At 32.7% G+C, this 16,228-nt stretch overlaps 1 protein-coding gene across 1 annotated transcript; it reads right to left on the reverse strand.

Annotated features, from left to right (window-relative positions):
• Positions 1–13,455: 13,455 nt before the first annotated feature.
• Positions 13,456–15,669, reverse strand: LOC126747879 (uncharacterized). The gene is made up of 2 exons (XM_050456793.1): positions 15,375–15,669; positions 13,456–14,368 (listed from the first exon to the last, which is right to left on the reverse strand). The coding sequence occupies exons 1-2, from the start codon at positions 15,617–15,619 to the stop codon at positions 13,489–13,491; spliced, it is 1,125 nt and encodes a 374-aa protein (XP_050312750.1). The 5' UTR covers positions 15,620–15,669; the 3' UTR covers positions 13,456–13,488.
• Between the last annotated feature and the right edge of the window lie 559 nt (positions 15,670–16,228).

The raw sequence follows: 16,228 nt of genomic DNA on the forward strand, positions 1-16,228 counted from the left end.
TAGGAGCCATTAAATTTAGGTAGGGGTATAGGGGGCAAACGAGGACCATATGGATATATTAATTGAAAGGTGGGTAAATGTGGGATTGAGCTTAAGTCTGGCTGCACACTTGCATTAATAATTCTATCAATTCTTTCTAGAGTTGCTTTGGCATTGGATACAGTTTCATAAAATAAATTTTCAAATTCAGTACGCTCTTGCTCTTGGCTATCTGATTCTTCGAAATCATTAGCCAAGCACAATTGCTCAAGCAATTATTATGCAATTTAGCTGACTAATTTTATATTCACTAAGAATGGGCTCAATATTAGTTAAACGGGTGCTCAAATCTATTTTTAATATAGGGTTGTCTCGAGGATTGTCCAAATCTATACATTTATTCTCTAAAAATGTTTGAAATCTATTTATTTCATTTGTTAGTGCATCGCGTTGAGCTACAAGAATATTATATTCCTCTACCTGAGCTTTAGACCGCTCCTGGGATGAGTCATTTAGACCGACATTACTTCTTTGCTTTTTGTTTGTAATTTTTATTATTTATGGTAGGCTTAATGAGGTTAATCAGAAAGGTAAAGGCTAGTAAACCAAAGAAGAAAAATATAAGTATTAAATTAAGTGAGTAAAATAAATTTAATTAATAAATTAAGTTAATTGGATAGACTAAAGGCCTGTCTAAGGCGGGTTATAGGCAGCTATGCTTTATATTGTTTGAATTAAATAACATAACACATACCTAAACACTAAACTAGTAACCTGCCTCACTCGGTAGATTTGTTATTAAATAGTGGATAAAAATAAAACAAATATGTATAAATTAAAAGAGGTGGTTCAAATGGCATTAATATTGCATTAAGGATAAGTGGGATGATGGAAAATGGACTAACCTTATTTTTCCTGGGTCTGAATTCGTCAGCTTCAATTGTATCAATTATTACAACATATTTCACAATGCAATGCTTCGCATTTTCGGGTTTTCACGGCGGCCATGTTTCCCGTTTGCAACTGGATCACTGGTTTACATGGCGGCTGCCGGCGTTATTTCTTGGTTATATCCGTCTACGAAGGACCAATGTATTTTTCGGGATTCTTGTGTTGCCCCTGGCTGGGCTAAGATATTCCCAATATCGGTTTAATAAAAAAGGGCTACTCAATTTTACAGTTTGCCTTTAATGGTTTGAGTTACATGTTTGACTGTTTTTTATATTCTTAAACTAAAACGAACTAAAAAATACTGCTTCACAGCCTCTTCTCTTCGATTCTCCGGTCGACTCGTCGCGATCGCGCAGGTTAAAGCGGAAAGCTTCGATTGGCCTGCCCGGTCACGTGACGCAAAAGTAGAGTACATATTGTCTCGTGTCCTTGTTTCTCGCATTATGCAATAAAGGATCGAGTAACGCAGGAATGAAATTAAATTTAGCTTTTATACAGAGTCGCACCATTAAACAAATAACTTAAATTAAATAAAACTAATCACATTGTTTTATTTCCATTTTGAAATTGTTGATGTTGTACACTATTGTTAACTGATTATTGGAATACATGAACTCATTTAGATATGTATGTGAAATAAAGCTAAAGAATTTTATTTTATCCTGATCAATATCTGATGATACCATCTACTAATCAAAAAGTAGCCTTTATGATTAGGTATTTGCTATGGATATTGCGATTAAATAATAACATGAGATTTCTTATTGAATTAAATTTTAAAAATTTTTCTGCCCTAATTTGGCCACGCCTTTCTACCATTTTGATTGGTCCAATTAGTTACGTCAAACTGTCAAGTTAGTTACAATAGCTTCCGTTGCCAAGCGAGAGGACGCTAGCAGATTTGTCACAAGAATTTCGATCAGTTTGTATGCAACCACCACTTCTCTATATATTTGTGTTCTGTGGTTTGCAGTTTGTGTGCACACCGCCGATCGTCCGTCAGCGATCTCGATGCGACGCGATGTAGTATAGGAAATGATTGTTTTTTTTAGGGTGTTTTGCTAAAGTTTTAAATTAATACTTGATTGCAATTTACAAAAGATGCTATAATATAGATAAAAATATGTTTCGTTTTTTAAGTCTTTTTTTTTTTGGGTTGCGCAAACTTGCAAACCTAATGAGCAGCCGCCACTGTATGGGATTATTACATAAAAGAAAAATGATCGATTGTGCGAGTAACGATTAAAATATAAAAGTAACGATTCGGTATTTCGAACCCTCCCTAGTATTCGTTATAAGTAACGAATGCATACCACAGCATACAATAACATACAGCTTCACAACTCTCTTGGCTGGAACGGTTTGCGCCGATCGGGTCGCGCAGGCTATAAATCTCGCCTTTTGGCGGAAAAGGCTGCATTAGCGTCAGTTCGCGGTAATTTCAATTTGTTTAGTGTTATTTGTGTAGCAGAGAGAGGCGTAGCGTATTTTGTGTAAATTTTGGATTTAGTGAGAAGTATAGTTAAGTAGTAGAAATGAGTGAAAATAAAGGACATTGCACTTGTGGAGTAAAAAACTGCGTTAATAAAGGCTATAATTCAAAGAAAAAGTTTTTTCGATTTCCGAAGGATTCCGCTCGGTAAGTACCTACCCGACTTATAGCCCGTTTTCACGTTATTTCGAACTAAACAATTTTAATAATGCTCTTGACAATATTATCTGCAAAGTATTACTATAGATTCAAACTAAACTGTAATATCTGGGTTTGTTTCTTTGTTTGGCAATTTTTAAACGTCGCGTCTTGTCATTTCGAGACTCATTAAAACATTTTTGCCCGATGTAGTGAACATTTCATCCCTTAGGATAGGATATCAGGGGTTGTTTTTACCGTGAACCTCTCTAAAATCGAAATAATTCATAGGTATTTATGTTAAGCATAATACTTTTAAGGATGTATTGTCTTGTTGCTCGGCTTGTTGTAGAGAGAGTTGTTTAAAAAAGAAAAAAGTGTGCATAACCTAGAATGATGTTTTTATTGTTGAATTCAGCCTGTTTTATGTTTTCTCAAAAGGTGTGTTTTATTAAGTAAAAACCTTAAAAGTAAAATTGTAACAATTTGGGCTATGGTCACGATTTTATACTCGATTTCGATTAATTTAGGTATGTGTGCTGATTTCAAAAATGACCGCATATTTGAAATCAGCACACCTAAATTGAATATGAATTATTTCGATTTTAGAGAGGTTCATGGTAAAAAGAACCCGTAACATCCTATCCTAAGGGATGAAATGTTCAGTACATTGGGCAAAAATGTTTTAATAGGTCTCGACAATAAGTACACGAAGTGGTTTGCTTTCATCATTAAATGGAATTTTGGTCTGATATTTCGGGGTGTGCCGCTTGCACTATGCCGTTTTGCCGACAATATGCGCAATATTATAATTTATAATAATAATTATAATTATGTCATTAATTTTATAAATAATTTTGCAGAGCAAGGACCTGGGCATTAAAAGCCAATCGTGAGGACCTTTTAGAAAAACTGAACGAGCTACATAAATCCTACAGGCTATGTGATGACCACTTTGAAGAGAAGATGTATTCGAGTCATCTTCGTGAACGATTGAACCCTAATGCACAACCTACATTGTTCCCGTCTCTTGAAGGAAGCTCCAAAGATGATGATCATGCTTATTCTAGACCCCTGCTGCTTCCTGCAAAAATTATTGTTGTGGATAACAGAGTGCTAGTTCCAGGTAAATATTTATAACTTTCTTTTATTTAAGATTATCAATTATAATGTTCTACTGCTTAGTTTCGGTTATAAAACTTATTTGCACTAATGTAAGATTTTTTTGCAGCTCACAATTACGAAAATATATTGGAGAGAAAAGAATTAAGGCCTGTGATAGTGAATTGTGATCAAGGTGAATTTATTGAGGCTGATGCGAAAACTGACGCTAGCAGTACTGAAACTAGCCTCCTGACTCCTCCTCTCATGTCGCCAACGTCTACCCAAACATCAGCTAGTCTATCTTTCGACTCTCCAAGAAAAAGAAAATATAGGGGAAGTATTAAAATATTAACAGCAAAAAACAAATTAAAAAAAAATAAAGTCCAGAGATTAGAAACTAATTTAGGTAATAAATTAGAGACTATAACTCGGGAGGAATATATGTCTTTGACATTTACGTTTTGGAAATCGGTAGAGACTGCTAACTTAATCAATATGCAAGTATCCCAAGGCAATAAACAGCCAAAAGGAAGACGCTAGACTGAAAAATTTAAACATGAATGCATATCTATATATTTTTCTGGTCCTCGTGTTTATAAAAAATATTTAATGAATAAATATTTCCTTCCATTACCAAATACACTATTGAAAGAAGTAAGAGCTGTTAAAATAAAGCCCGGATTGGATAACCCTGAGTTTTACGATTTATTAATAAAAAAAGTAAAAAAGTGTTTTGAGGAGAAAGATAAATATTGTATCTTGCCCAGCTGAATTATTAAGAAATGTATTGACTGAAGCCGTACAAAAATTAAATGATATTGGCTTATGCGTCTGTGCAGTAACATCAGATATGGGACCAAATAATATGAGCCTAAGCAGAAAAAAGAAACCAGTATTTTTGGTGAAACCCAAAAATACTGGTTTCTTCATTAATGATAAATATATCTTTTATATTTTTGATGTACCCCATCTTATAAAGGCACTTAGAAACATGTTAAGAAGACATGACTTTTACATTGAAGGAAAAAAAAATCATGGCAATATATTAAAGATTTCTATAAAATAGATAAAAAATTTCCTGTGAAAGCAGCGCATAAATTAACCTACTCCCTTATATACCCAACAGCATTTCAAAAGATGAAAGTTAAGTTAGCCACCCAAGTATTCAGTTTTTCTGTGTATGTTGCCATGAGTTTTTATATATCATTTGGTTCCCTTTCTCCTGAAGCTGTTAAAACAGCAGAATTTATTAACAGAATAGACAAACTTTTCGATATTTTAAATTCATCCCAGACTTCACCATCTAAAAAATTTAATGCTGCCTTTAAAGGCCTTCCCTTTCAGATCGAATTTTTGGTGAGCTGCTTGGCATTCTTTGACAAACTTGCGGTAGTTGATAAAACTACAAAGGATAAAGTCACTAAAAAAATGAAATTCATTAAAAGTTTTAAAATATCTATTAACAGTACTATCAGTTTGTTCAATTACCTTCGTGATACTGCAGGGTATGATTATCTGTTCACAAAAAAATTAAATCAATATTGTCTTGAAAACCATTTTGGAAAAATTCGATTCACATTGTCATGTGTAAAATCCGCATAGAATTGTAATCTTAAAATGTTTAATATGCTGTGTTTTGCATAATGAAAATTAAAGCGTTATTCTAATAAAAAATAAAATATCAACTTAAGGTAACCCCACAGATAAAAGTCATTTGGAGACAAATCTGGAGATCTAGGAGGCCATTTAATATCACCAGTCCCACTAATAAGGCGGTTAGGAAAAGTATTTGTTAAAAATTCTTTTACCCTAGCCGCGCTATGAGCAGGACAGCCATCTTGCTGAAAATAAATCGATCCCAGGTCTACATTAGGTAGGATTTGAATGGCAGGAAGAACTTGGTTTTGCAACAACTCAAGGTACTTTTGGGCGTTTAAAGTGCCATCAATAAAAAATGGCCCTATAACATTGTCGCCCAAAATACCTGCCCAAACATTCAATTTCTGAGGATACTTGGTACGAAACTGAAAACTTCTGTGCTCGTTTTTCTGAGACCAATAACGAGCAATGGAAGGATTGTGTTTGCCATGTAATGGAAAAGAAAATTCATCAGAAAACAAAATATTTTTTAAAAAATATTCGTTTTCATTTGCCTTTTCCATCATGGTTTCACAAAATTCCATTCTTCACCACTGGTCTTCAGGAAATATTTCCTGAGTTTTTGAATATTTGAAACATTTGTACCCATACTTTTTCCAGATACGAGCAACAGTTTTATTGCTCATTCCCAGTTCCTCTCCAACACTTCTAGTGGACCGTCTCGAATCAAGTTCTAGGGTACTGCAAACCATTTCTTCCCGCCGTTCTATATCCTGGACCACTTCAACAGGTGATTCTTGACGTTTTGTGTGGCATTTTTTACAATCTTGAAGACAAAAAGATGTCTCAAAATTTGTAACTACATTTAAAACCGTTTTTGCACAAGGAATCGGTCTATTCTCAAATGTCACTGAAAACAAAGCTGAACGGAAAGTAGGGAAAATGTGGAGACCTTGTTGATAAAAGGTATATCAAGATTACAAATAGGGGAAGTCTTTATCTCCAAGAAAAATGCATGTAGGTCACTTAGGTAAATGTATTATGCATTTCGGCTGTGTAAACAGCCACCATCAGATACTAAAATAAAATACAGGTGACAGTTTTAAAAAAGAGCTTATTCGCTGTAACAATACAGATTTAGAACTTACCAGAACATTACAAAAAACATATACGTTCACCAAATAAAACAAAAATTACCCGTTATCGGGAATAAAAACAACAATAAATAAAAGAATTAAAATTTAAAACATAGTACAATAAGGACATCTACGATTCAAAATATAAAATTTATACTTAGGAGGATACAGATTTCTACATATTAAAAGAAGATACTTTAAGGAACTATTTATTGTATATTAGCGTTGCGTTAAAGAAAAGATTCTAAATTTTGATTAATACAGATATTATAAGATGAAAGAGTTTTTTTTTGAGCAGTATTTTTATTTTTTAACAAACTCAAATGAAATTAACATCTTCCGTATCGTTACAATCATAGTCCTCACTTTCTACAACATTGGTTTCAACCTCATAATGGCCTTCTAAAATTGGAACTAACCATTCCAATTCTGGATCCTGATTCCAGTTTTTTCCAGATAATGATGCCAATAATTTTTTTAAACTATCTAATTTTTTTCCCTTTATTTTATGACCCAAACCTAATTCCTGTAATTCTATTTTGATCGAATCTTGCTCGTAGTTTTAGGAGTGATTGAAACTTTTTTGTCTCATCTGAATTACGATATAGTAACTCAGTTTTCCGCAAAATATTATGGGTGGAAGTTTTTTTCTTTAACAAAAGTCTTCGACAAGAATGAATTCCAGTCACTTTTTTCAGATGCAGCAAAAGTTTTTTTATGTCAAGTAAATGCCAGTCAGTTCCAAGTTTTTTAACACAACCCACTTTGGTGGAGATATCCCAATATTGATCTGGAGTTTTTATAATACTATGAGACCTTAAGTTTTTTTCAATGAGTCCAAAGATACGATCGGCGGAGAGATAAGAGTGACCTCTAATTGGAAATATAATTTCTATGTCCCTAATCTGCTCACATGAAAACGTTTGGAGCCAAAACATTAAAGCATGCACAACATGATTATTTTTATTTTGTCCTCCACACCCATTTGCAAAAAAACGGATTTTCGTCGCATTGTCTGGAAATGTAATTTTTTTTAAAAAATCGATAAGAGCGGAAGATATCTCAGTCGCCCCTCTACCTGCTTGGTGCTCCATCCATGTATAGAATACTGGGTCTTTACAATAAAGTTTGGTAATGCAAAAAAATATATTGACAGCTGTTGGGCGTAAAATGCCTCCTGAATAGGGACCTTAGGTAATACCTGAACTTGTTGCAGATCAAAGCAATATGAAATGGTATTGGGATCTTCAACTTTCATTAATTTATGAAATTGTGATGCACGGCATTTATGCACTTTTAGTTCAGTAGATAACTTTTGTTTTTGTGTAGCAATTTGAGACATACCAATTTTGGTTTGTGTTCTAACGCAGTAGCTACTGACATCAGTAGCGGGACTACCGAATCATATATTGAAGTATTTACTAAACACCCGGCTGAAATATTTGTAATTTACTTTCAGATAGTTTGGTGCTTTTTTGTTATATAATTGCCAAAGTATAGAAATGTTATATTCTGATGATACATAATACTGTCAGACTTTTTTCTTCCATAGTGGCTTTCCTTTCCTTGTAACTGACTAATAAAAAATCTTACAGCATTCAGTTTATCCACAAACTTAAAAGTGCGTCTATCCCCTCCCCTTTTTTCTGTTAAAACTGTTTCCCCACTTTGCACTTTCCTGCAAATGGTATTCACCCTCCTCTGACGAACATTGTAAACAGCCATTATAAACTTCTGACAAACCTGCAATTTATGTCGCTTAACGAAAACCTAAAAAAAAATTTGGTGAAACATTCAAACTAAAAAAATATTTAATTTTAATAGGTAAAAAAAAATTCAAATCCATATTTTTTTTAATAAAAATAAATGTATATAACAGCGTGGGGATTTGAGCACTCTTAGTTTAACTTACGCAATATTTTACTGCAAAAGAGTGAGGTTTTCCATCAGCCTTGCGACACCTTTTTCGTTTAGATATATCTAAAGTAATGTAACTGGCTAAAATTCCATCTTGAATGGTTTTATTGGATTTTCTATAAAAAACTTCCCGAAGTTTAATTACATCTTCTCGACTCACTTGCTGACATTTTAAATTTGAATTATTTTTATGGTTGCAAGCTTGTTATATCAAATTGCTCTAAATCGGGATCATGGTTTGAATACCTTAAAATAGTATGAAGTTGTAACAAAAAGAAATAAGTATTAAAAAATAAATTCATACCTCACTTATTTTTTTTTGTTTCCCTAGTTGTTAAATAAATTTGATGCTTATGCTGTAGAGTAATACATTTTGTTCGCATGCAGCAAAAGGTTAACAGAAATGTATGAAAAATAATAATAATTACTACAAAGGAAATTACTTTTTTTTTGACCTGTTTGCTCACAAAAGAAAGAGCCCTTTATACATTAAAGAAAAAGTTTATATATGATTCTAATTTAACAGATAATCAGAACAACGTGAAACACCAAACTGGCAACTGACAATAACTGTTTACTAACTGATCGAAAAATTATCCAAAATATTTTTCTTGCCATAAAATTAATTAAATGTTTTTTAGCTTTTTATTTAAATGCCAAATTGTGTTCATTCCATTGCAGGTGGCAATCTGAAAGTCTTTAAAAAAACTGTAAGCCAAGCAAGAGTCATATTTAGGTACCTACGTTATTTAGTGTCTATAAGTGTGATTAGTGTATGTGTGATTAGCGTCTATAAGTGTCATTTAAACGCAATAAAATATAAAAAAGAAAAATTTGCGGGAAATTCGAAAACATTTGGAGAAAAAATTATATGTTTTACACGGCAAAAATCACATTTTTTGCCTGGGCTGGCTCAAATCATCACAGCCTCGGCATAAAGTGGTACTTTTTTGCCTTGTTAAACAAATAACTCTATTTTGTATAACTTTTGTTCAAATTAAAAATTTATATATTTTTCGGTCTTTTTTGAAATTAAAGAGAAAGATGAAAAGAAATTTCTACGTTAGATAGTACCTAAAGCAAAAGTTTTAACTATTTTATAAAGGTTTATTACTTCTCTGCTTTTGACGAGATTGCCACTTTTGATAAGCTTAAACTTTAATCGGGTCGATAAAACAATGGGCTTGGAAAATTTAAAAAAAAATATATATATTTTCCCAAAAATAAATACAACATAAGTTTATAAGAACAATGACGTTTATTTCAAGTTGTTAGGGTAAGTATTTGCAAAGTTATAAGGCTGCTAGTCTGGGGTTTTTTATAGCTCCCGAGATCCCGTCCCAATTACGCGCTACGTCATAGGGTACAAACATAGTGGAACGACGAGGCTAGAGGCACAGCGACGAGGTAAGCGACGCGGCTTTTATTTCATCGTGTATTGTAATGAAGCCAAACCAGAGACAACCTTCGAGACGCGCAAGCCAACACAAAATTATTATCCATGTAGCTATCCTTGTTTAGCGTCATCGAAGGTGAACGAAGATGGCGCTGGAGGCATCTTGTCCAGAAATTTACGCGGGAAATTTGAATTTTATTTTATTTCTTTTTAGGATCAGCTGATTTATGTTGATATTTTGCTATGCAGGGTGTCAATTTGAAGTTTCAATATAAATATCTATGAAAGCGAAACTGTTGGAAATACTAATTTTGGTACAAAAAAGACAGGTTTAAATAATTCATTAAATATTTAAACCTGTTCATAAAATTCATAAATTAAATTTATAAATTAAATAATTATAAAAAGTATTTAACATTTAAATACATTTTTTTAGTGCAAATATTAATTATTTAAATACTTTTTTAAAGTATTCTGACCGGCTCTTCCTAGTTTCTCCTACCCCCTAGATGAATTATTATTTGTACCAAATTTAGTTTTTCTAACTTTTAAAGATATTTACATTAAAAGTTTTCAAATAAAACCCTGAATATTCTTTTTATTCGCAATTGAAACAGTAAAAAAATAACTATAATAAAGAATAAAATAATGACATCACCTTAGTCAATACTGTTAAAAGAAATTTTTATTTTTGTTTAATTAATATTTTCTGTAAATTAAAAATTTTATTTTCTTACATAACTGTTTATATAAGCTCTCTTAAGGACATAACATTTACATGTGTTAATGAAAAGCTTGCTCTGCATTGCTTATTTTTGTTTAATATAGTATATATTACAATAAACGTTAGAAAAGAATTTATAATAACTAAAATAATAAACTTCCTTAATATTTTCAGTTAATTCATAAAAAAAACTTAAGGGACTTTTAATATGCAGATAAACAAGTTGTTTTCCTTTTGGTCAATTAAAAATCAAGAAGTGTTTTTCGAAAAGATAGACAAAATAATATAATATGTAACTTATAAGAATGAGAAATACACATTGCAAAAACATTATACATACATGCTACATAACATAAAACAATAATAATCTTACTAAGAAAATAACAATAATTATCATCAACGCTTAAATTTATTCAATTTTCTTTTGTTCGCCCTTTTTTCTTTCCTTGTTTCTTTAATATCCTGATTTTTCCTTTTACACCACCAAGGAATACCAATTTTACACACAGACCGGATTGTAAGATGTGAAATGAGCTTTTGATGACTGATGCATGTTAGCCATTCAAAATTACAATTTGTTTTTAAATAATTTTCAGCATTCAAAAGCACATTTCTCTTTGCTGCATTTTTTTTTAAAAACAACTCCAATGTAGTTATGCTACTTCCAACTACAGCAGTAAATGTTTGGCTGGGATATATAAGGGAATTTTTTGAATCTGTCCATTCCTTATTACTTATATATACATTGTGTAGTTCCAGATCATTTGAAGTTATGTCAACCTTACATACTTCACAATCTATTTGTTTAAAAATACTTTTTATTATAAAGCCAGCAACATAGGCAACTGAAAACACACCTACATTGCCAGCAGATACATCAGAAAAAATTCTGTCAGAGATTTCCTCAATAATTATTGCTTCAGTTTGGTCATTTTCTATAACCGCCTTAACAACTGCTAAATCGGATTCATTTTTAGTCTCTTTTTCAACATTTAAAAAAACCTTTAAATTTGATAAAAGAATGCTATCATCTTCTTCACAATTTGCTGCGATTGCTTGATTTGTTAACCCATTTAAGATTTGGGTCTTTAAGCTGCCAATAAATTGTTTACAATTTGGATGGTCATTGCAACCACAACCATACCTAATGGAACCAAATAGGTTCTCTAATGGATCCTGGTTTAAGGATCTTGGCCGCAAGGATGAAGCACCCATATTCTTCATATAGGCCCATACTCCTCTGATGGCATTCAGAGAAGTAAGCCATCCTCTTTGTGACGGTGGTCTAGACATGACACCAAGCGTCAGCTTATGAAATTTGCTGGTGGCATCATTGTGATGTAAGTATGAAGGCTGGAAGAATCAACTATACATAATATGTAAATAAAATGAACTAAATAATAAAAATATCACTTATTTAGAAGAAAAAGCAAAAGAAAAGTAAGAATTATTTTTAAAAAATTTAATAACATTAAGTAGGTAATATCTCTTTTAAATAAAGAGTTAAATATGATGGATTTTAATACCCTCTACTGAACCTAATTTTAGTTTTATTTCAGCTTTTTTGCTTCTTCTAATTATATTTTTATTGTTCTATTGTTGTCAAAAAAAAAACAAATAATTAAATGAAAATTACACTTTCAAGTTGCTATTTTTTATTATTACAGAAATTAATGTGCTTTATTAAATCTATAAATTCATATTATTGCTTAATATTTATAATATTGAAGGACACAGGAATAAAACCAAGAATGTCAATTTTTTTTTTTAATTAGTTACTTCTATTACCTACTTTTATTTTTTTTTTATGATAACCTTACAGGTATAAGAGGGGGAATATAAGTATCCCTAATATATGTATTGAAAAAAAAATTATTTGGAAATGAATAAATGTTTGTTGTTTATTTCATTAACAATGTGTTCTTTAAAAAAAAACAGTACCTATACTTAATTGGGTTTTATTATTTTAAAGCCACTGGGTTTTGTCCACTACCAACCCTAATTTAGGACTGGTACTGGTAACCCCCACTGAGCAACTTAAGAAAAATTATTGAAATTTAAGGGAATTAAGTAATATTAAAAGAATCTTACCTATCCAGGTTGGCAGGAAAATAGTGCATTTTTGAGACTTCTTCCTCCCTTGAACCACATACAAGACAAGTTAACCCCATGTTTACAAGGATTATACCTAAAAATAGCACGATAAGGATACAACACTCTCACTTAATTTTAAGGGGTTACCTTTAATTGTTTATTATTAACCACAAAATGCTTAACTACTACAAACCAAAAAACAAGTCTCTTAACACAATAAACTCACAAAAAACTCTGACAAAAAAATAACGAAAATTCACAAAGAACTCACTTCAAAACACATAAACATAGAAAGACGCCATTTATTTTGATGTCCTTGGCAGTTGGCGGCGGTGTGCGGCATTGTCAGATCAAAAATTCATTACCACTCCTTCGCTTTTAATTGTACACAAAAGAAGAAGAAAGAAAATACTAAGTATTTGGTAATTATTTGAAAGTGCACACCTCTTGGCAACATTCATTTAATAATTAAACGTCGCTTGTGGCTTCATCTTCGTTTACCTTCTGTAAAGCTAAAAAAGGACGTCGGCATAGGAAAATGCATGTGTTAAAGTGAGATAGAACAATCGGATAAATTTGTAGGCATAGTTACGCGTCTCGATGGTTGTCTCTGGCCAAACATAGTAAAGAGATCGACGCGGTACTAGGCGATGAGAAAAGCGACGCGGTGCGCGTCGAGATAAAATTTGCATTTATTGTCGCGTTGATACGGGACGGTTTTGATTGGTTTTTGCATGTTTTGGTTTAGAAAAGGTTGTTTGTTGGTACAGCATATACGCAATGGCTGAGCAAGTAAACATAATAACCTGCGTGTTTAACAGGCGTGCATTATGAAATGCTTCTCATCCAGATCATAGAAACCGTTATGTATTAGATGAGCTTTGGTCACAAGTAGCTACAGAATGTGGAATAACAGGCAAGTAAATTTTAAGTACATACCTTTATTTTATATACAGAGTCACTCATATTGAATAGGGAAATTATTTAGGTAATCTTTAAATGTGTCACGAATAAAAATTGCTTGATTGGGAACCCGACCTCTTGCATTCCAATTGGGTCTTGTAAAATTATTATTTGCAGGACTTTCTGTGACCAATTTTAAATGCCTTTCGAAACCCTCTTTATCCATGATAATATTATGTAAAAGACAAATTGCCTTAATTGTAATGTCGGCGAGTTGTTCGTTTGTTTCTATGGCTTTCGATAATATTCTCCATTTTGCATATATTATACCAAATGAACATTCAATCGTCTTCCTAGCTCTAGATAATCGCTGGTTAAAGTACTGCCTTTCAGGATTCAGAGTTTGTCTACTATAGGGTTTAAGCAAGTTTTCTTGTAGTGGATATGCTTCATCGGCTATGAAAACAAATGGCATTCGAATTTGCGTATGTGGTAGAGACTGTTCATTTGGTACATTTAATTGTTTCTTTGAAAGTAATTTAGAGAAAGCCGAACTTTGAAAAGTACCCCCATCGGATTGTCGTCCATATCCTCCCACCTCTATTACAGTAAAGCGATAATTTGCATCACAGACTGCTTGAAGAACGATCGAAAAGAATTTTTTATAATTAAAGAACATGCTTCCTGAATGACTGGGACATTTAATTTTTACGTGCTTGCCATCCAATGCACCTAAGCAATTGGGAAAATTCCAGATTTTCATGTAATCTTCACTGATTTTAATGAAATCATTCTGTGTTGGAACTGGCAAGTGTATTGGCTGTAATATATTCCATACCGCGTTAACAGTTTCTTTAACAATTGATCCAACTGTTGTAGCTCCCATGCGAAAAGTGAATGATAGGCTTTTGAAAGATTCCCCTGTAGCACAATATCTGCAATAAAAAATAATAAAATTTTAGTTAGTGTCAGTGATTAGGCTGTGTTCTATTTTAATTTAACACTAATGCTAGAATGAACCACTTCTGAAACAAAAAAAATCAATGTTAAAAATAGCTTATTCGTAACTGAAATCCATTTTTTTGCAGTGAAGGTGGCCCAAACTAAATGGAAAAATTTAAGAGATTATTTCCGAAGAGAACTGAAAAAACTTCCCATTCCACGGTCTGGTGATCCAGGGGACATTGCAATTAAATCCCACTGGCCCTATTTTAAAAGTTTGTTATTCTTAAAGGATCAATTTAGGCCTCGACAAGCAACGGAAAATTTGGTAGATTCTTTGGATGAATCGCTTGCTACGGACGTGCAATCTGATGTGAATTCTGATGACGATAGAGTGGAGACGGAAACAATAGACGATGTACAAGATCCCGTGAATGTCGAGCCATTGACACCTGCTTCTGTTGCTTCCGAAAACACTGAGGATTCATCTACAGGCACGTCAAGTCATTTTGCTGAACCTCGAACAGTTTTAAAGGGCCGACTCCGTAAAAGAAAAAATAATGTTGACGCTTTATTGGCCATCGAGGAACAGAAATTGGAGTTCATTAGAACAAAGAGGGCAAACATAAATGAAACCAAAGAAGATGATCATCTGTCATTTTTTAAGAGTCTACTACCACACGTGAGAAAAATTACGGATAACAACATTTTGCATTTTAGAAATGGCGTTCCAGATCTGGTTCAGAGATATGCTTATGGCTATACTAATCAAATGAATCAGAATCAAGGAATCGAACCTTTCGATTATCCGATCAATCAGAATGCCCACTCCTACTGAATCTTTCGTTTTATGTTTTTACCGAAAAGAATATTTCTACTTAGTTTATTTTTGTTCATTTTTTCCAGTGTTAATATATTATGTTTATAATATATTAACATTATTATTAACATAACATATAAATATTATGTTTTTTGTACAAAAATATACATTCAACTTACCTTAAAGTAATAACCAACCTCTCTTCCGGTCCAATGGGTTGTTTATTGTAGTTTGTCCAATTCATTTGTAGACATGGAGACACTTTTTCTAAAATATAGTTAAAAGTAGCAATATCCATTCTCAAGTACTCGAAAAATCGGTCTGGATGCTGCTTGAGTTCAAAAAATAGTGTATGATACTGCCCAAATCGTTTGCGCGATTTATTAATGGGATGTACAGAGCAAGTTCTGTTTAAACCTCCCATTACAATAAGTCCGCGAAGCGCGGCATTGTCAAATAAAATTTCATCTTCACTGTCGGAAAACATTGTTTTGACTAAATTGAATTTGAAGAGTCTCAATTAATCGCGACTTCTGTCTCCTTACTATGTGTATGTCTCCTGCTACGTCGCTTATATCGTCGCTTACCTCGTCGCTGTGCCTCTAGCCTCGTCGTTCCACTATGTTTGTACCCATAGACGACGCGACGCGACGGTGTATTATAGAGCGCTCGCTAGCCAGCCAGCCACAGCCTAGTGCCCAGGCGTTATTTTGACAGGGTGGTTTTGTTTGATGACATTTTGACTTTTAACTTTTATTATTGACGTAGGTATTTTGCTTGTTTACTAATTACAATGGAGAGGGATTTGTTCGTGGTCAGTCAGACAACTTACCCATTATATAAACGTAAATATTTTAAAACTATAAATTCTATTCAAAAATAATTAAAAATAAACTTTTACTTTGACACCCTGTTTTTCAAAAACTAAGCATTTTTCTTAGACAAGGAAAATGAGCGGACCTGTAGTCACGCACCTGAAACGAGCTGCTTGCCACCAAATCTGCAAAAATGTCATCTGGCAATTATTTTTCCT

This window comes from Anthonomus grandis, chromosome 20 (assembly GCF_022605725.1).
Source record: "Anthonomus grandis grandis chromosome 20, icAntGran1.3, whole genome shotgun sequence".
NCBI lineage: Eukaryota > Metazoa > Arthropoda > Insecta > Coleoptera > Curculionidae > Anthonomus > Anthonomus grandis.